General features: G+C 35.9%; 1 protein-coding gene and 1 long non-coding RNA gene across 2 annotated transcripts in view; both read left to right on the top strand.

Annotated features, from left to right (window-relative positions):
- Positions 1 to 6,849: 6,849 nt before the first annotated feature.
- LOC114247440 (uncharacterized) overlaps positions 6,850 to 22,337 on the top strand; it is a 30,672-nt gene continuing 15,184 nt past the window's right edge. Inside the window, exon 1 of the mRNA XM_028180414.2 lies at positions 6,850 to 7,187. Coding sequence (XP_028036215.2) covers positions 7,157 to 7,187 — 31 coding nt within the window. The 5' untranslated portion in view covers positions 6,850 to 7,156. The remainder of the gene's footprint in view (positions 7,188 to 22,337) is intronic.
- LOC149503038 (uncharacterized) lies at positions 18,034 to 21,934 on the top strand. The gene is made up of 4 exons (XR_016323184.1): positions 18,034 to 19,500; positions 19,677 to 19,748; positions 20,204 to 20,324; positions 20,416 to 21,934. It is a non-coding gene; the product is annotated as an uncharacterized LOC149503038 (long non-coding RNA).

The raw sequence follows: 22,337 nt of genomic DNA, 5'->3' as shown, positions 1-22,337 counted from the left end.
TTGGTACCCGCCTGCGGGATTCGAACACCGATGCATCGCTAAATACGAATGCACCGGACGTTTTATCCTTTAGGCCACGACGAGCTTGAAACTTCTTCGTCTTTCGATACTTCTTTATAATATTTAGAATTCCTAAGTTAAGATGGTCTAAAATCATATTTACTTAGATTGAGCGAGGAAGTCAATCTAAGTAGCGCTACAGGCTATTAAGCCTTGAGAATATTTTTTGGTCCACTCTACAATTTACAAAAACTCTTTGCCAACTAACCTCATATCTACATAATTATATTATGTCATACAAAACTAACTTCGTAAATATTCTTATGAGCCTTTTAAGTTATTATCGGCGGTTTTGCTCTCAGTTAGGCAACATGAATACAATGCACGAGGAATGACGTCGAAAAATCAACGCACAATCGTTTTGCGCTTAAACCAAACTGGACATTGGTAGAGACCAGACCAGTGATAAAGAACAGCAATTATACGATGTTACTCCCTCATTTAATTTCCTCGTTGTTCTAATAATTGTACCGTTGAATGAGTATGTCATGATCATCATCAGCCTATCCATTTCGAGAAAGCGGCACGACACGAGAACCCTCTCATCGTGGCCGCCGGTAACTACATTCCCGATCCTGCGTACAGAATGGAAAGCAGTCGATGTCGCCCAGAACACGTCATTTCGGATCCTCCCGATCCACTAACGGTGCTTTAAGGTACCCCAAGCGCCGGTCTCGTCGAACCCGTCGCTTGCAACGAAGGGCTCGAGTAACCCACAGACACAGCCCACTGAGTTTCTCGCCGGATCTTCTCAGTGGGTCGCGATTCCGATTCGGTGGTAGATTCTGCGAAGCTGGACATCGCCCTCTCCAATTGTACGCCACTAAGCACGATCCTCGGCTTCTCTCATCCAGGTCTTGCCAGCCACCCTGCATAGACCATCACTCCACCGAACCTGAGGGCGTTCTGCCCTACGTTTGAGTTTATATTAAGTAATAACCGTGATCTGGAAGTCCATCCAAATTTATTCTTTATGGAACTCATAAGCACTAATTAGTTTTTGGGTTTTCATTTACGCCCTACCACTAATACGATACACTGTTCGACACAGCACCATATTATGTTTTATCGCGTAGATAAAGATTAGCTAAAACATTTTCATTCTTATGTAGCTTTATTTAGCCAAAACTGCTTCGAAAAAAATATCTCCGTGACTGAGGTAAGTATTAGTATTAGTATCGTCTGGAAAACTACTGGGCCAAAGGGCCAGAGAACCTAAAGATGAACCCACATTAAATAATGTTTTACGTAAAATATTTATTCGACATTGAAATGCTTACGTAACGTCAATTTGTTTAACCCAGTAAACAGAGCCTGTAGGTACATACCACCAATGGATAATGAAAGACTTTTAGTCTGCTTGTTTTGTGTTATGGATCTTAATTGCGAATATTGAACGTGATAATTGCAAAATTATTTTTGGGTAAAACGAATTCATATGTTCAGTGCTCAGAATGTACAAAGCTGACTTCTGTGGTAACACTGTCATCCGTCTTTAGGACAGATCTAAAATATTTGAAATTGATATTAACGCGATTCAGGTCCTCGTGAAATAGCTTCTATCTCGAGTATGATGGTATGGCTCCAACACCATTAACCATCGTTTGAAATGCGACATGTTGTAGCGCTGTAGGAACACAGTGGCTGGGAGTCCATTCCAGTGCTTGATAGTACGAAGCAGAAATAAAATTATTTATAAGGCTCCTTTACACTCATTTTTCCGTTTGTTGGTTAAGCTCAAGTATGTCCTACGTAAATACAAACATACTTAATGAATACCTTATTCAAGATGAGTAAGTACATTACGTGAATTACTGTCGCCTAATACTTATCACGTTACAGTTATCACGATAATAGCTCCAGTTGAGAAACGGCTAGCCGGTTCAAGACGTAACACATGCACTGATAAATTAGAATTGTATGGTCGGTTGTTGGATTCGGAAAGTAGCCTTTACCTGTACTTTAAGGCCGATTATTCCTCGTTTACAATGTGACACTTAGGACGTTCCTTTGATCAAACATAACACATTGTTTCACGCTTCGAGCTTTTGTGGAATAACCAGAAAAGCCGTTGTATAAAAATAACAGGTATTAACAATAACTTTTGAAGCAGGGTGATGGTATCCATTTTTTTTTTATTGCTTAGATTGGTGGACGAGCTCAAAGCCCACCTGGTTTTAAGTAGTTACTGAAGCCCATAGACATCCACTGCGTAAATGCGCCACCCACCTTGAGATATAAGTTCTAAGGTCTCAAGTATAGTTACAACGGCTGCCCCGTCCTTCAAACCGAAACGTATTACTGCTTCACGGCAGAAATAGGTGGTACCTACCCGCGCGGACTCACAAGCGATCTTACCACTAGTAAAAACTACCTAAAAAACTAACTACTACTAATTTGGTGCTAGCTACCCACTGCCATGAAGCTGTTATGTGTTTCGGTTTGAAAGCTGAGACCTTAGAACTCATATCTCGAGGTGGATGGCGGCATTTACGTTGTAGATCTCTATGGGCTCCAGTAATCACTTAACACCGGGTTGGCTGTGAGCTCGTCCACACATCTAAACAATAAAAAAGAAAAAATAAATATATTATCGACATTATTAAAAGTCAGTAAATAAACACTGCAAATAGACTCGATCTATTAATGAATCAGCAGCTTTGTAATTAATTATATAGATAAAAAACCTAGAAAAAAAAGTTGATACGTTTTTAATGTATTGTTTTCTTGCAGCGCGATTGCTTCGACGATTTACAGATGACTCGCGTGTGACGCAATAATGTAGTACATATTAGGCTAATTATTGCAACGTTCAATCATAGGGTTTTTTTTATTGAGCCTTTATATCTATAATTATATGTGTGCTTAGTGCGAGTTTCTTAACGTTCTCGATAGCGTAAAAGTTAAGGCAATTTGGTATGCAGTTGGAACAGCGCCCCTAGCGGCAAACGTACGCAAACGATCCCATTCCATACAAATTTGAGTTAACTTTTACGCTATAGAGAACGTTAAAAAACTCGCACTAAGCACACTGGAATATTCTAAAAGTGGTTAAACAATAATAAAAGACATGATTGCGTCTTCTGTACAATATTAAAAAAACAAATTTAAAGACTTTGTTTTCCACAAATTATTTTATACAGTATTCTTGAATTAAATAAAACTGAACTCGTCTTTTTTTTTTTCAATGTCAGATCTAATCTATATAAGAAAAAAACTTTTAAAAAAAAAAACTAAATTGGTTTTATCTTAGGGTATACTTATGCAGGGTTTTATATAAAAATTACATAAAAAATGTTTTTTCTTTACATGTCAAGTTGGTTTCGTCGCGAAAGTTGAATTTGGTGCGAGATAAGAACACCTGAATTTCGTTACAAAGGAACTTAATTATTGCGAAATGAATTCATATTAATGCAAAATGAATTCATATTATTTTCGCAATATTGCGGTCGGTTTGTATGCTCTCTGCGCTTGGACATACGTCGTGTATTTACGGTGACTATGAAGCGTAACGAATTGCACGAAGCGGAAACTTCTTTAAAAATTGCTGTTCATTAAGCCAGATTCTACTAGTTCGTCCTGAGCGCGGGTTTTTAACTAGACACGTAGCGCAGACTTAAAATTCCTTACTGAATTAATATTTGTAATTTCAATTGTGTGTTCAATAGCCAAGGCTATGCACATTAATATGGTTTTGCATATACTATTTAGATTGGAATTTAGCTAATATGTACTGTAATGATTGTAATTTGTTTTGTGCATTAATAAATGTAAAGGAAAACCTTCATAGTCTAAAACTCTTTAGTTTTATAAAAAGTGTTTTTCTTATATGTCATTCAGTGAAGTTTGACATTCGGTAAAAAGAAAGTTCAGTTTGTTAAAAATAATAATTTTATTAAATTAAGGGCTTTAAATATTGTTTTCTCATTATACACATAACAGAAAACGCAATTAAGTCTTTTATTGTTTATTTATTCTGGAGTACCCAATATCATTATATAAATTAAAAAAAAACCTATTCCGTTTAAAGCATACTGATGTTAGTATTCTAAAAAGTACAAACACGGAGAATTAAATTTATAATCTTACTAGCGACCCGCCCTCGCTTCGCTTCGGAAACATTAACACACAAGAAAAAAAAAAAAAAAAAAAAAAGTAGCCTATGTTCATCAGGGACAATGTCGGCTTCTAATGGAAAAAGAATTTTTCAAATCGGTCCAGTAGTTTCGGAGCCTATTCGAAACAAACAAACAAACAAATCTTTCCTCTTTATAATATTAGTATAGATAATAATAATTATAATTAAGGTCACCAATGGTCATCCGCCCCCAAATTACGATTCCCTGTACTGTGGGAAGCAGAGACTGAAATACATACTTATATACATTTAAATATATACATGTGGGATGGTAGAGCGAAATCTAGTGGATCTTTAACACGAAAATCTTTTATTTCCCAAAAAAATACCTCTCGTAATCTCGTTATGTCAATCGATGACTGTCATTTACGCTTTCTTATTTTATAATAATTCTAATGTGCCGTGTGAATTTAATTACAATTAAATTAAATTAAAAAATTATTACTATATATTGGCTAGTACTGATGGTAGGACCTCTTGTGAGTCCGCGCGGTAGGTACTACCACCATGCTTATTTCTGCCGTGAAGCAGTAATGCGTTTCGGTTTGAAAGGTGGGGCAGCCGTTGTAACTATACTTGAGACCTTTGAACTTTTAGAAGTCGTCGTGGCCTAAAGGATAAGACGTTCGGTTCATTCGTATGAAGCGATGCAACGGTGTTCAAATCCCGCAGGCGGGTACCAATTTTTCTAATGAAATACGTACTCAACAAATGTTCACGATTGACTTCCACGGTGAAGGAATAACATCGTGTAATAAAAATCAAACCCGCAAAATTATAATTTGCGTAATCACTGGTGGTAGGACCTCTTGGGAGTCCGCACGGGTAGGTACCACCACCCCGCCTATTTCCGCCGTGAAGCAGTAATGCGTTTCGGTTTGAAGGGTGGGGTAGCCGTTGTAACTATACTGAGACCTTAGAACTTATATCTCGAGGTGGGTGGCGCATTTACGTTGTAGATGTCTATGGGCTCCAGTAACCACTTAACATCAGGTGGGCTCTGAGCTCGTCCACCCAACTAAGCAATAAAAAAAAACTTATTTCTCAAGGTGGGTGGGTGGCACATTTACGTTCTAGATGTCTATGGGCTCCAGTAACCATTTAACACCAGGTGGACTGTGAGCTCGTCCACCCATCTAAGCAATAAAAAAAGTAAAAAATACCAATCTTTCCATATACATATATAGACAATGAACGCCCAGATAAAGAGCAAAAAAACCCGTTCATCTCACGAATGTCTGCCCGATCTGGGAATCGAACTCACGAGCCCCACGACCGACGGCGCAAGTCGCAACTTTTAGAGGCGCTAATTACTACTCCACCGATTCAGTCAATTGCTGAAATAATAATAGCTACTTAATATCATCTTAATGATACACACATGCAAACCAACAATTTGCATTTGCAAGATAATCTTGAAATTCTCGTTAGCGCGAAACACGTTTATGCCTGTTTTTTTAAAGTTCTGGTGCGAAACAAACATTTTCTTTTTATTTAACGCTAAATTATCTGCCAGTACTTTTTTTTTGTAATGGGTTGATTTGGCACGGAATATGACCTTTTTGCATGTTAGGAGTTCACTAACCGTCACCAATAGTCGTCGTTCTGGCTTAAGCCTTCTCTGCCAATAAATAGGATTGAGAATTGCACAGCAGGATAGAAATTAATCCCTCGCTAACGTATCAGGTTAATAAGATTTGGAAACGAATACGTCCAGAAGATGTTGAAGTATCTAGTGATAATGAGAATTACAGAGAAAATTTAAAAAGAATAAGATGTTATTTTAAAATCATGGAGCATCTTTCATGATATCACTAAATTTGGGTAATTCATGTAGGTATAATTAGTGGGAATTGGCTTATACTTCAGAAGGAGCTGAAGATAAATATTTTAGAAACCATGACATGCGATAGTTTTCATATTCGTATGCATTCATTTTTTTTGTTTCTTTCCCTGCCTTATAGCTGGTAGTCTAAGGTTCTATTCCAGCTACGCTTATAAGATGCTTACTGTGTAATACTTTACTTGACTTTCAGAATTAATTCCAATTACTCAAAGGAAAGCCTAGTTAATGGATGACTTTCTTAACACGTTTGTTTATCCTTAGCCCATTACGCGAATTAGCATTATGGTAAATATTGTTTTCAATATTCAATGTATGACGACCAGCATTTGACGTAGTTGACGAATTATTTTTCTAATAAATTATTTTATTACATGCAACCAATCAATATAATATATTTGCAAGTATAATATTCAAATATAAGTCAAAAGTTTAAGAAACATTTTTACTTCATTTATTAAATTGATTATTTTCATCTTACAATGCCTGACGATAATTAAGTCGCCATACATAAAAAAAAGTGTTCGAAACTTCAGAAAATTGAAATGACTAAAAAGGAAGGCAATAAAACTGTGTAATTAAGGACGATAAGTTTTTACTTATATATCAAATTAAGTATTATAATATTTAACATCATTAAAACACTTTGTTAATATTAAAGATTAATGAACAGAACGGTGATCAGATATGCACCTCTTTCGAATAAATCGTATCCAACCAAATAAACCAAAAGTAGTTGCCGCGTGGAAAATCAAGGTGAGCGGTCGAACGCCGCCTCGCGAACACAATGATATTAAAACAAGCGAGCGCATTCTCGTTACAAACTTACACCGGAGCGGATTATTCGCAGGTTGGAAAATCGAAACAAAATTAAAAACGTAGATGACGTTGCCTACATAAAAAACAAAAAAAAGTGTACATTAATTGTGGCTTCGGACATTTGAATTTGGAATCTCGATTCGCGCGCTTTTCAAATTCGGCTTTACCTTTATGTGTTTAAAAATCGAACTGTATACATACTTTTTTTTTTATTAACACCGGGATACACCCAAGTTGGTTTTAAAAAAAATGACAATTTACAGTAAAATAGTTCAGATCATATTGGTCAGTGTGTGATGAATATCGTGAAGGATTTCGAGTTTGAAGGTAAGTTACTAAGGATGTGAAATATTCAAAAAAAAAATACGATTTTTTATTTATTTATTTACTTTTCGAAGGTTTACAAAAATTATATGTAAAATAAATAGATTACAGGATAGAATTAGAGATATGTTTGGGGGATACAGCCTCCTCGATCTGTTGGTACTACATTATCTGAAGTAACATTACTATTGTCCGATGGTCGAGAGAATGTGATCGATTTAACATTACATGATTGTAATAGTAATTTTATGTAGACACAGCATTATTTTTCACTAGATGGGACTTTTAAAGCGGGTAACAAGAAGGCAGTTCTATTATCCGTTATAAGAAGGGGAATCATTTGTCAAAAGATTATCATGTATTCACTATTTGTATTAGTGTTTACAAAACCTATAAACTACGTATTAAAAACGACGAGTATTATAAAATGAAATAAAAATATTTAAGACTTTTTTAGGACTAAGAGTTACTATTGTTCGGCCACTGACACAACGCTATGGAATTTAAACATAGTGCAAAATTCAAATATATAATGTATTTTAGTATCGATAAGGCAGACAATAAAACCTTTTTTATACATCATCAATAACAAAGGTCAAACTGTTTCGAAAGGTACAATCTATAACAGCGGTCGGGGAACCGGGGTAAATTACCCCAAATGGGGTAAAATGAAATTTTGGGGGGTAAAAATGAAACTTTTGTGAGTAAATACTATATATTGAACTGAAACTTCTTTAGAATCGTTGTGATTTCAAATTATCATGGGGGCTATAATATGAAAGATGCTAAAAAGAAGCGATTTCGTTTTTTTTTGTTCTTCGCCATGAAGTAATATCAACTTACACAAAAATATTTTGGGGTAATAATTAAAAAAGTTCCTCGACCGCTGATCTACAAGCATCTACAACACCTCAACTTTATAACAAGAATATCGTATAATATTAAGGTTTGAGCGAATCCGCAAGCTTATACTATATCTAGAGCAACCGATAATATCTCTTCCTAGTCTGTGGTACCTGTTTTAAACCCGTTTATGTAGGTAGCTACGGTACTTCACTTGACCAACTGACGACATAGATTACTTAGATATAACAATTTACTGAGACAGGTAGAAAGGAAAATAGTTACTTAAATGGAAACGTATTATGTCAGCCTTGCTTCTTTTTTTTTAAATAGATGGGTGAACGAACTCACGGCCGTAGACCATAGACAACAGAACGAAAGTATTCGTCCTTCTGGAGAGATAAGGTCAAACTATCAATTGTAATATAGAATAGCTGGCCTACATTCCAAATCGCAACGCATGATTGCTTCGCTGCAAATTTAATTTTTTTTATTGCTTAGATGGGTGGACGAGCTCACGGACCACCTGGTGTTAAGTGGTTACCGGAGCCCATAGCAATCTACAACGTAAATGCCGCCACCCACCTTGAGATATGAGTTCTAAGGTCTCAGTATAATTACAACGGCTGCCCCACCCTTCGAACCGAAACGCATTACTGCTTCACGCCAGAAATAGGCAGGGTGTTGGTACCTACCCATGCGGACTCACAAGAGGTCCTACCACCAGTAATTACGCAAATTATAATTTTGCGGGTTTGGTTTTTATTACACGATGTTGTTCCTTCACCGTGGAAGTCAATCGTGAACATTTGTTAAGTACGTATTTCATTAGAAAAATTGGTACCAGCCGACGGGATTCGAACACCGGTGCATCGCTAAATACGAATGCACTGGACGTCTTATCCTTTAGGCCACGAGGACTTCAAAACTGATTCAGTGCTGTAGTTAACGGCACGGGTTGTTGCATCTAGCGTCGTAGGTTTGATTCCCACATGGGACAAACACTTGAGTGCTGAACAGATTTATTTGCTCTTTGTCTGGGTGTTTATTATCTTGTAGATATTAAAAGCATTAACAGTCTGGTATCCATAACACAGGGAACCTTCTAAATTGGAGCCGGACGATTATTGCCAGTTATTTATTATTATTATAGTCAGAGTGGTGGTATCTGTACTGAGCCCACATTAAGCCCCTACTGCCAGTGCCAATAACACATATTTATAGTTAGTTTTTTTTTACACGATGACTTTCACCGTGCAAGTTATTCGTGAACAAATACTATGTAAATAATTATTATAAAGTTAACACGGGGACGAATCTCTCTATCTCTTAAAGTATGTCTGCTCTACCCTACTATCTTCAATGCGCCTTTCCGGTCATCGTTCTCGTCGAACCCGTTGCTTGTGACGAAAGGCTTGACGAGCGAATTAACCCACAGGGACAGCCCACTGAGTCTCTCGCCGGATCTTCTCAGTGGGTCGCGTTTCCGATCCCGTGGTAGACTCCGCGAAGCACGGCTCTTGCTAGGGCCAGTGTTAGCAACACTCCGGTTTGAGCCCCGTGAGCTCACCTACACGTTAGGGTAAAGCTGATATAGCCTGTCAAGGGTATCAGCATAGGTAGGAGTAAAAAAAAAGTGCCCTTATTTTTATAACTGTAATAAATAGATCGATTGTTCTAGGTAAACTGTAGATATAAAAAAGAAGTTTATGAAATTACATATAATTATCTATATATTAATACGTGAAGCAAAAACTTTGTATCCCTTTTTACGAAAATTGCGCGGACGGAGGAGTATGAAATTTTCTACACTTATAGAGAATATAGAGAAGAAGTGCACAATGCTAATATTTTTTTAAATAATGCATACATTGTATCTACATACCATGTATTTGACGCACACATTACATTATAGTGTAGTCTTGGCGAAATTTGTGATTATAAAAGTATAAAATACAATCATAATAGTGTACAAACTTACAATTCCAATTAATTATAGTCGAATTTCGACTACTGCGGGACATCTAGTAATTATAAATATGCGTACGAACAAAGTTGCTATTTTAATGGATTCTATAAAAACAATAATGCGTTTCAGTTTGAAGGGCTGAGCAGCCGTTCTACTATTAAAAGTGAGACCTGACAACTCATGTCTCAAGGTGGGTGGCGGCATTTACGTTGTAGATGTCTATGGGCTCCGGTAACCACTTAATATCAGGTGGTCCGTGAGCTCGTCCACCCATCGAAGCAATAAAATAAAATAAAAAATCCTTTTTCGGAGCATGACCGAACGTCATTAGTAAGTAAATCAATAAATAATTAATACATACAAAATTATTTAACGAAGCGCAAACATTGATTGATATTTTTGTTCAAAGAATTACGTCACTGACCGACACAAGCAAAAAAACTAAACAAGAAATCTGGCCAAGTCAGGCCGAGACGCACCACCTTTGACTATAGTGATTCGGAAACTTTAATGTGTTGCAGTTTTTGTGACAGCAAAAACTTAAGTTGGAAAAAACGATTTTTATTCCGCTAGATGATGTCAGCAAACCATAATTATCTATACCACCATAAAATTCTATAGTCATTCTATACTCATTAACCAGTGGCCTTTTAAAGTAAAAAAAATTGAAAAGAAAAATGATCAATGCATGTCCTTCGGGTTTTAAGTTTTTTTTTTTATTTCCTTCTCCCTGTTATCGAACCTCAATATGCTGACGCGATCGTTATCCGGGTTTTTTCGTTTACCATTATGAAAGGAGCTTAATCCGGGTGATAAACCTATCTTTTTGCTTTATTTCATCAAAATTCATTCTACCATTTTCGTAGTTGACCATCGAACGTAAAACTTTTACATTTATCCATACTTACCACAAAGGATCAGTGTCAATACGAAAGAACAGCTTTATCCCTAAATCAATAGCATAAAGTTTCAGACGCCAATATCGAAACATAGCTATTACGAGAGGTCGCATTGTTCGAGTATTCTTCGTAGCTGAATTTACATATTCCCAATTACCTACGTATAATCCGAACTTAATAAATAAAATCCCAAACCTCAACAATACGACAATTATTTGAAAGGGGAAGCAATGAACGTGTTTATTCTTTTTTTTTTTTTTCTACTTAAGCTGATAGCCTTGAGAGGCTATTTCAGCGTAACCTTAACTAGTAGGTGAGCTCACGGGGCTTAAACCTGACGACGTTGCTAATACGAACCCTAACAAGAGCCTTGCTTCGCAGAATCTACCACCTGATCGGAAACGCGACCCACTGTGAAGATCCGACGAGAAACTCAGTGGGCTGTGTCTGTGGGTTAGTTTACTCGTCGAGCCCTTCGTCGCAAGCGACGGGTTCGACGAGAACGATGACCGGTGCTTGAGGTACCTAAAAGCACCGTTAGTAGATCGAGAGGACGTTTATTCATTATTATATTATCATTACGTGTTTTTCCCCCTACCTATTCGCCAGTAGCCTAAAAGGCTATTGCAGCTACGCCCGGACCCGTACTACCGGAACCGGACTACGCCCGGGTAGGGGAGCTCACGGGCTCAACCTAAAAGAATTTGCTAACACTAGCCCTAGGAAGAGCGGTGCTTCGCTGAATCTACCACCGGATCGGAATCGCGACCCCTGAGAAGATCCGGCGAGAAACTCAATTGGCTGTGTCATTATGTGGCTAATGAAAACATTGTCACCGATTGGCACGTTCACAATCTTGAACCACAAAATACAAGCACTCGAATTCATTGTCACGAATGAACACATTGTTACAATCTCAAATCGAACTGCATTTAATATCTACAAGTAGTATGAGGCTCAAGGTAATAAACAAGTACCAACAGGTTTTTATAAAATCTTAAGGTTTTTATAAAGGTAGGTAATCGAACATTGGAACTGAGATTATATATATAAACTACTTTATGTTTTTCAGAATTTCTATAAATAAAATGCTTGGAAGTAATCACTTTTAGCGATAAGACCTCCTGTTGTACAAACATACCTGCCTTTTGACTGTTTTTGAATGTTAATTATGTTTTGGTGTGTAATAAACTATATTCTCTCTCTCTCTCTCTCTCTCACTATGTTCTTCTAGGCAAAATCCAAGATCTAATTATGGATTCGCAATGTTTCTATCGGACCTCAATGTTTAATGTTTTCAATGGTTTATTCCATCGTAACTTCTAAGTCCTTTCTTAATAGGTACCTAAATTGATTATAGTAGTTTTAGTAAAACAATGCGTCATTAATTGCGCAATATTATGCATATCATATTATGACGTAATAATTAAATTCCTTCTCAGTTAATCTAATACAGAAGATCTATCGGAATGAAGACAAAATACCATTCGGAATACAAATAGTGGCCATTGAATTTTACACGAAGCAGTTTTCTGCGTGTCATTGTGGACACTTCGTGAAAAGAATGAAGATTCTTTCTCTAAGCTCGTTAATAAATAAGAATGAACAAATCTTATGAAATTTCACTTTATTGTCAAAATTATTTTAAACTAGCTGACCCGGCAGACTTCGTAGTGCCTCAATCGATAAATAAAATACCTAAACTTTTGTATAAAATACAGCAAATAAAAGGAATCCGTCCGACGGGGGACACATCGAAGGAAAAACAAAATTGTTATTTTTATTTAGTTCAGAGAATTTTCATATTTATCTACCTTTTAAACCTTCTCTGGACATCCACGAATAATTCAAGACCAAAATTAGCCAAATCCGTCCAGCCGTTCTCGAGTTTTAGCGAGACTAACGAACAGCAATTCATTTTTATATATATAGATGTGTCAAAAGTCGACTACTCATAAATATTTACAGATCGTATAATTATCCTTCCGTACGGGGTACAATTCGCGGGACCGCTCCGACGTGACCCTCTTCAAATGAGATTTGAAGCAGTCCACAATAACAGACAGCCAGTAGGTTGGCTGCGCCCCTGCCCTTACTAACAGCACTTACTAACCATCACTTGATATCTGGGCTCGAATCCCTTAGACAAGACAAAAAAAAAACAAGTCGAACCGGCTCTATGGCGTTATAAGCATAATGGAATTCGACTATTCACAGGGTGTGTAGGAATCGTTTTCAAAAGCGTTCAGAATAGTGCCGCTGACTCGGAATTCCACTGAAAAGCGAATTCGTGTGTTTATATCAAACTAGCTTTTGTCTGCGGATTCGCACACTTCGAATATAATTTTCACAAGAGTCTGTCAAAACTCTTCAACAGATTAAGCTTGATTGAGCAAAAAACATGTAGATCGTTACTGATAATTGCAAATTTATAATAATTGAAGAATCACATAAACACGGATTCCAAATAGCGTTGAAAACGAATCCTGAAACATCTTTAAACTTTGAAAACGCGATAGAAAAAGTAATCTATCTATGTTGCTGGTATCGCAGTGAAGGAGATAATTTATTGCAATAGTGATCTGTACACCACACTGCACGACATATTATTTTGAGCTAATAATTAACTTTTGAGTACTTGATACTCACCAACGCCCATAACTGACAAGGAGTGAAAAGCAAGGGGTGCTCAGACGAATTCTCGTCACTCATGCCCAACAATAGCTATACTTTATATAAATCGTAATCCGTAAAATAAGCAAAGTCGTTTTTAATATTATTCCATAAAATACTATTATACAAAAAAAACGGAGTGTTTGTTGTACACTCAAAACAACATTCAAAAATTTTGACCAACGCCATCTAGTGAGGAAATGTGAACTAAGTCGTATTAATAAAAACTCCTTTAGATATCTTAAAATTTTACTAAATAACTCCTTAAAATTTTACACGGTAAGGCACTACTAGGCTTATACTGCGTTCTATGCGTAAGGGAGTGCCATTTATTGATGAAGTTCAAAACTAATATTTTGTTAAACTGATATTTTACTGGTGGTAGGACCTCTTGTGAATCCGCGCGGGTGGGTATCACCACGCTGCCTATTTCTGCCGTGCAGTAGCAATGCGTTTCGGTTTGAAGGATGGGGCAGCCGTTGTAACTATACTTGAGACCTTAGAACGATTGTCAGTCCTACGGCATATATGGCCAGCTCACTGTCACTTCACGTCCACACATCTAAGCAAAAAAAAAAGTTAATATAATATTAAAGTTGAACGGTTATCCCAAAAAACACATTGCTGAATCATAAAGTATCATATTATTATGTGTTAATCTAGGAAATGGTCTATCTTCGTGTCAATGTCCATCCGAACGGTTTAGGCGTGAATGACTAACAAATATCTAAACATCTTCACAAATATAAATAGGATTAAAATAGAAGTAACGTTATCTACATTACATACAATGTTACAAATGTATACATCATCAATGTATAGTAGGATGTATTGTGAGATCGGCACCCCTACCCCTCCCATTTCTGCCGCAAAAATATTGTTGTAGCCTGGCTTGAAGACCGAGACAGCCTTTAAAAAATCATATAATATGTATTAACGCATGGATTCCCGAAACACGAGAGCAGACGGGGTGCGTCTAGGGACTTCAATCTTGCTTTTTATTACTTACTAGCGACCCGCCCTCGCTTCGCTTCGGAAACATTAAATTTTATTATTGATAGGCGAGTCTCGCCATGTTGCGCGCGGTACGACAATAACTGCGGGTGCCGCCGGGGGGCGAAGTTAGTCTAAAAAAAGTAGACTAAGCTACTTCTTATATCATCAACTACCTATTAGTGAAAGTCTCATCAAAATCGGTCCAGCCGTTCTAGAGATTAGTCGGAACAAACAGACAGACAGACAAAAATTGTAAAAAATGTTATTTTGGTGTATGTACCGTATATAGATTCATATGCATGTAGTAAAAAGCGGTTATTTCAATATTACCAACAGACACTCCAATTTAATAATTATTACACCCTGTATATAGACATTTAGGTGCATTATGTTTATAATGTTTTAAGGAGGTCTGAAATATACATAAAAAACCTGATTGAATGACATTGAATGAGCTCTAGATAAACTTGCACGTCCGCCTGTCGGCGACCTTCGCTTCGTTTAAGGTCAAATATTACGACAGACGCTAGGAAATTAACACAATACGTAACATGTAAAGAGCGTGGTAGTTGCAAATGCGCTATGTTTTGGTATTCTACATGCAAAAACTACGAGCATTTGTGTAAGGCTATTTGTATATGATGGATGTACATACAATAAAAACATGAGATTTTCGATTAGGAATTCATTCATTACTGGTGGTATGACCTCACGTGAGTCCGCAAGGGTAGGTACCACCACCCCGCTTATTTCTGCCGTGAAGCAGTAATGCGTTTCGGCTCGAAGGGTGGGGCAGCCGTTGTAACTATACTGAGACCTTAGAACTTATATCTCAAGGTGGGTGGCGCATTTGCGTTGTAAATGTCTATGGGCTCCAGTAACCACTTAACACCAGGTGGGCTGTGAGCTCGTCCACTTATCTAAGCAATAAAAAAAAATAGGATCAACAATCGGATCTGCTAGTTGTTGACGAGCACGGGCAGGATATTGTGTTATTCTAATGGGAGAGATCAAATTTGTATGGAGCTGGACAGCGACCCTACGTTTGAGGCTAGAGGCGCTGTTTCTAACTCCATACAAATTTGAGTTAACTTTTACGCGATCGACAAGTTAAAAAACTTGCTCTAAGCACACAATATGGCCAAACAACCGAATGGTCGCAAAAGACGTGGCAGACGCAAACTCAGATGACATAGAGCAGGCGCTTAAAGGAATCGATATCAAAAATGGTATGGAAGGGGAAAGCCCTGAATAGAGTGTAAATAGAGTCTGGAGAGACATATATAAAGCCCGCGCTAAGCTGTAAGGCCTAAATGCGGATGATGATATTGACCACCATTGTGGGTTTTCTTAGTTTTTTTTTAATGTTGAAAATGTATTACATAAAATATACCAAAACATTGAGGTCTCAGCGAACGTATTCATTGTGCTTAGTGCGAGTTTTTTAACGTTCTCGATAGCGTAAAAGTTAACTCAAATCTGTATGCAGTTGGAACAGCGCCCCTAGCAGCAAACGTACGCAAACGTTCTAACTCCATACAAAATACATGAGTTAACTTTTACGCTATCGAGAACGTTAAAAAACTCGCACTAAGCACACAGATTTCGACCACTGGACAAACCGCAACAAAATGGGATATTTATTTATGTTGAATTTGTTGTTTTTTGTTTTGTAATGTTGAAATTGTGTTACTTCAATGTTATTGACCCTTTGACTTCAGCACGAATTGTCCAGTCCGGCTGATGTCGTTAAGACAACGTTGAAACAATAAAAACTCATAACACGTTATATTCACTTAGCTCACGTCAGTTTTAAATTGTTCTTACGAAAGAAACCATTCCGTCATCCTATGTAGAGCATTTAGACCAAAAAATGTGATGTACAATCAAGAGAACATATTTAAATTGATTTATTATCGATCTAAAATGAAATTTGCGTTAAATTTTGCGTTTACGTTATTAAATCAAACATATGTATCAGAGCTCGGCTTCATGAAGCTGTTACTGCTAGCTCGCTATCAAGCTTCCGTGTGCCACCCTCCGGTCAGCGCAAGCTACGATATGTTAACTTACCCTCATACCGACCTCATACCGACTGACTCAGTGTTGCGGGAGTTAGCGCGCCTAACTGATGTACCAAGGGTCGTGGGTTCGATTCTCACATCGGGAAAACATTCATGTCTGTTTGCTCCTTGTCTGGATTGTTAGTATATTTAAGCGTATATAAGTATGTATGTCAATCCCTGGTATGTATAACACAAGGAATCCTAATTTGGGGTCTGTTTGCTAAGTTAAAAAACTCGCACTCAGCACACGGATGTGTGATTTGTTTTCGGTCATTTATTTATTTATTAACACTGAATTCGATTACATCGCCATGATGATGTTTATTTCAAAGAAAATGCGTTGTTTAATTTTGTAAGTAAAATTACTAAACGTTAAATAATGATTACAAAATTTAAAAGCTATTTACCATTTACATACATCGCGTGATGTTTATCGTTTGGTAATACATTTAAAATGGCCGTATAAGCCGATGACTTCTCTTAAGTAAACTGAAATAAAATAAAATTTAATAATAATATTACTTAAGTAAATTATACGCAATAGCGCAGTGGAAGTGAGGATGAACCATGCTCCACTGGAGAGTGGTGCGATGAGAAAATGTAAAAAAAGCGATATAATATCAATATTGGTAGGACCTCTTGTGAGTCCGCGCGGGTAGGTACCACCACCCTGCCTATTTCAGCCGTGAAGCAGTAATGCGTTTCGGTTTGAAGGGTGGGGCAGCCGTTGTAACTATACTTGAGACCTTAGAACTTATATCTCAAGGTGGGTGGCGCATTTACGTTGTGGATGTCTATGGGCTCCAGTAACCACTTGACACCAGGTGGGCTGTGAGCTCGTCCACCGATCTAAGCAATAAAAAAAAAAAAAATCTTCAGACGAAACTTCTGGAGGGTGCTTAACGGTAGGCAGCGGCTTGGCTCTGCCCCTGGCATCGCTGAAGTCCATGGGCGACGGTAACCACTTACCATCAGGTGGGCCGTATGCTCATCTGCCTACACGGGCAATAAAAAAAATTATTAAGAGGTATATAAAATATGAATGAAACCATAATGGAATATGAATGAAACTTTATTTGTGTGTTCAAAGATACACTTTTAAAAGAACTTAGTATTCTCTGGTGGAGGACTTTTTTTCCAACATTTGGAGGCCAAGTAACGGAAACTACCTCTAAGAGCAGCAGACCAGACAAGTATTTCAAGTTTTTGAGACATTTGAAAGAATATAATTCGAGTAATAAACACGAGACAAAATCGTAAAAGTATGTAGTAGAATTCTGACATTTAATGGATTGTCAAAATCACAAAGCACTTCCATGGTATGTTTGTTGTAACTATACTTGAGACCTTAGAACTTATATCTCAAGGTGGGTGGCGCATTTACGTTGTGGATGTCTATGGGTTCCAGTAACCACTTCACACCAGGTGGGCTGTGAGCTCGTCTACCCATCTAAGCAATAAAAAATAAATAAAAAAATAGCTTCAGTACAATGACATTCAATTTGACAATTCATTTTGACATTTGACACTAAACAATAAAGTTCCATAATAATGGATATGAAAATGTCACTCATTTAATACGATCAATCATTGACAGTTCGGGTGTCATCGTATTCCGATAAAGATCCGAGTTTTCCCGAACGAAAATAATTTCTCACTACATCTGTACATATCGTGTTGTGTATCAATCTGTATCAGGGGGGTGCAACTCCCATACAAAGGAAAATAACATACAACTAGCGTCATCTTTAGGAACCGGCGAGGTCATTTTTGAAACGTTTTGGCCTTAATGAACTAATAAACTCACTAGATGGCAGATACGAGTTTTGACTCAATAAAAAAGGTTAGCATACTTTGAAGCAGTGCTTCCATTTTTAGGGAATTCTCCCTTTTTTAGGGAAAAATAGCTGATATTTTGGATGATAAAGACAATTTAAAAAATATAAAAAGCAAAGCCTATACTAGTAACTGTTGTGAATTTTAAAATAAACGGTTTTTAAAGTAAAACAATGAACATTTTATTTTATGGAGAGAGAATGACATTAAGTCGAGTTGACAAGTAAAAGAATAAAACAGAGTTGTGTATAAAAACTATTAAGAAGGTTTGATTCAACAGTAACCCTCTAGTAAAGTAAATCATAGATTAAGCCACTGCTTTTTTCTTAGGGATTCCCCAGAATCCCAATAAGTATAATCCGCCAAACTTTTATTTACCTATTTTCGTTGATGTCACCAGAACTTACTTGTATTGTAATATACAGGTACTTCATGTACCATGAAAGATTATCATGGTAATTTCATTTACGAAAACCTTGTAATTGTCATTTCACTTTTGCTAGCAGTTCCTTCTTCAAAGACTGAGGTGGAAAGATTATTCAGTGTTCTCAAATGTAAAAACTGACAAAAGAAACAGGCTTTCTAATGAAACCCTGAACGGCTTGCTTCATAGAAAGTTCCCAACTTTGCCAGCAAACAATTGCTCAATTTTAGAACCGAACAGTGTTAGGTTGCGTGCAGCAAAAGAATATAAAAGAAATGCGTCGACTTCCTTGAAAATTCTAATCCTATAGATCTATGATCTTCTGGGGGCGTTTATATTATATATACCTACATTAAATAATATGCTGTGGTTTATTTTCTGTATTTTATTTATGCTTTCTATATAAAGGATTTATGAAAGTTGTCTAGGAAATTTTAGGGATAAATTCAAAAGAAACTAGGGTAAAATGTGTTAAAAAAAACTTAAGTGGAAACACTGCTTTGAAGTTTTCAAAATTCCAGGGCCGTAAAACAATCTCAAAAAAAAAAAAAAAAGTTTTCAAAATGTCGTAACGATTTAATTTTTTAAATCGTTTTTTTTTGGTCTTGGTGTGAGTTATTTTACGTTGTAGTATTAATTTAGAGCATCTTTTAGCTTTATGAGAATATTAGACGATTAGACATTGAGAAACTCTGTTTTGAATTCTCTTTAGACATAACTTGGTTCCAATACTTTTTTCTTCGTTAGCGTTTCGTAAGCCTGTGTAACAATTTTCGTTTCTTACAGAAAGTTTATTATTAAAAATCAGCATGCCTCGAAGATCGAAAATGAAATGCTATTTCGGATGCCTTGATAACGGTGAGTTTACACTATTTTCCCGGTATATTATTTGCTAACAGAATTATTATTCATAATATAATTAAATGAATTAGCACCAACTAATGGTCCTTCCTATTTCTGCTGCCTAGCTATCATATATGTTAAGTTTGATTAAAACAGTCGGTGTTAAGTCTCGTACTATCACACACACAACTCAGATAATAAAATTGTCTCGAGTGGGTGGAAGTATTTATGTTTTGCAACTCAGCGTATTATATGCTTATTGTCAAGTGGGCCCGAACTAGTTTTTTGGAATGATCAATCAGTCATGCTTTCCTGTTTAAATAAAATACAGCACAATTGATCTCACATCCAAAGTTAGATGATGGCATTCACATTTTGTTTCCTGGTGTTTGATAACCAAGTTACACCAAGTGGCCTGTGACCACGTTCATCCTTCTACCCAATATAAAATAATGTTTTTATTTTTGTAGACAAAGGTTTGATAATGACAAAATTTTATGGAAAAATTATAAGGAGCACTAAAATGTCTGAAACATGAAAAGATTGATGCACTATATTTGAACCAGAACGTGTTATGTAATATATTAATTTGTAAGTATGATTACATTAACACTAAATTTTTCATGGTCGTATTTTTTCAATATTTGTTACATACTTAAGATACTTTGTTTCTCCGTTTCAGAAGAGAAACTGATTCAGCAAGGAATGTGAACTCACAAGGGATCTTAATTTTTTTTAAATATGTTTATAATTTATAAATTAATAGATGAAATAGTTCATAAGAACTAAATTGATGCCAATTTTGTTTTAAAATAGGTTGTTTAGTTCTTATAGTTATACTATTACGTTTGAATAGTTGTAATTAGTAAGTTAGTAATATATGAAAATACTGATATAAATTTTTGTAAATGAGCTTTTGTAAATTCTACGAGAAGATGATTTTAATTAATGATCAAAAGTCAACGATCTTCAAAAGCATTATTTGCAATTATTTAGATTAACTGTGGAATATATTTGCTAACTTGTGTTTTCTGTATGAGCAGATATAAATGAAAATGCCCAAACATGATTATGTTTCTTACATTTTCATTATGTGAAATCAATATGCTTGTGACTGAGTATATTAATAATTTATTAAAACTTAAGTGATAGACAGCAACCCCTATGACACTGCTGAAGTTTATAAGCACTGGTGACCACTTATCATGAGCCGGGTTGTGTGCTCGTCTGCTGTTGAGTGCAATAAAAATTTTCGAGACCCTTTCTATTATTTAGATGTAATATTAATGTACATTTAATTTGGATTAAAAGATAAATTTACATTTTATGTTTGCATGTGTATGTTTATAATTCATTTGCATGTAACGAACATCAGTTTCTTTTGTAACAAAATGCAAACTAATGGTTTGTAATGAATGTAATTAACTTTATGATGATTTTCTTTCAATCTGCTGTTTGTTTCATCTAGTATTACCAAAGCTAAAGCATCAGAAACGTCAGAATAGAAATAATTTAGTTAAAGAATAAAAGTATAACTATTGTAATCATGTCTAAGATTACTATAAGTGTCATTAAGTACAAACTATCAATATTTAAGAGTACTTTAAATCATCATTACATTTTTTAAACATTTTTTTGTTTTTTTTTTGTTTTTCAAATCTTGTAACAAAACGTTTGTGCAGAACAAAATGTCACATGTTATGAACATGATTGTGGGTTGATCGTTTCTTAAATTTCTAAATGTTTATAAGAATGCTAAGAATAATTTAGTATTCACTTTAGTGTGTGTATTATCTCTACAATGCTAGTTTAAATGACAATTATTGTATGACGAAGCATAGGTAGTATTTATAGATGTAATATTTTCATACAAGGTCATGATCTGTCACGATCAACTTTAAGCAAGAACTGCTATCATTAAGAAACAAATTTATTAAATTTAATTCAAATTGTCTACTATGTTTATAATGGAAAGCTGACATGTTTATATTTCGCACAAATGACTTAATTGACATTGAATGATTTGATTATCTAGACTTAATTAACTTTTAGATAACTTTCGATTTAATGTTAATAAGTACGCTAGTAGGATTAATCTAGAGGAGTTATTGTTATTCGAAGTTTTATACAATTGTACGTTCATACAATCTTTTAACCGAAAATTGTTTGTAATATAGGGAAATTAAATAGCTTACAGAGAATTACAGCTTTTTATTTTAAAAAACTGTTTTCTCTCTGTATGAAAAGATCTTATCGATTAGAATGCTGAACACAATCAAACATTCCTTAATATCTCATAAGTACTACCGGGAATTCCAGCGATTCTAAACGATAAGATTTTTTCATAAAGAGAGTTATTAAAAATATTAAAATTACTAAAAAAGCCACCTGGTGGGGGGTAGGGAGACTAATAATCGACCGTAGCGACGCCTGCTGGACCGGGCTTTAACTAAAGCAAAAATAAAAACGAGAGTTGCGCATCTATCTCTAATATATTAAGTGTATAATCTATGATCTGTATAATGAAGTTGTACTTGTCTCTTTTGTTGCTCACGTCAATAGGTCGCGTTACATTTGTTGTCACCGAATTTATAGACTATAGTG

The sequence above is a fragment of the Bombyx mandarina genome, chromosome 05 (assembly GCF_030267445.1).
Source record: "Bombyx mandarina strain Sakado chromosome 05, ASM3026744v2".
Classification (NCBI taxonomy): domain Eukaryota; kingdom Metazoa; phylum Arthropoda; class Insecta; order Lepidoptera; family Bombycidae; genus Bombyx; species Bombyx mandarina.
The sequence above is the reverse complement of the archived record's forward strand: the minus strand, read 5'-3'. Positions and strand labels throughout refer to the sequence as shown.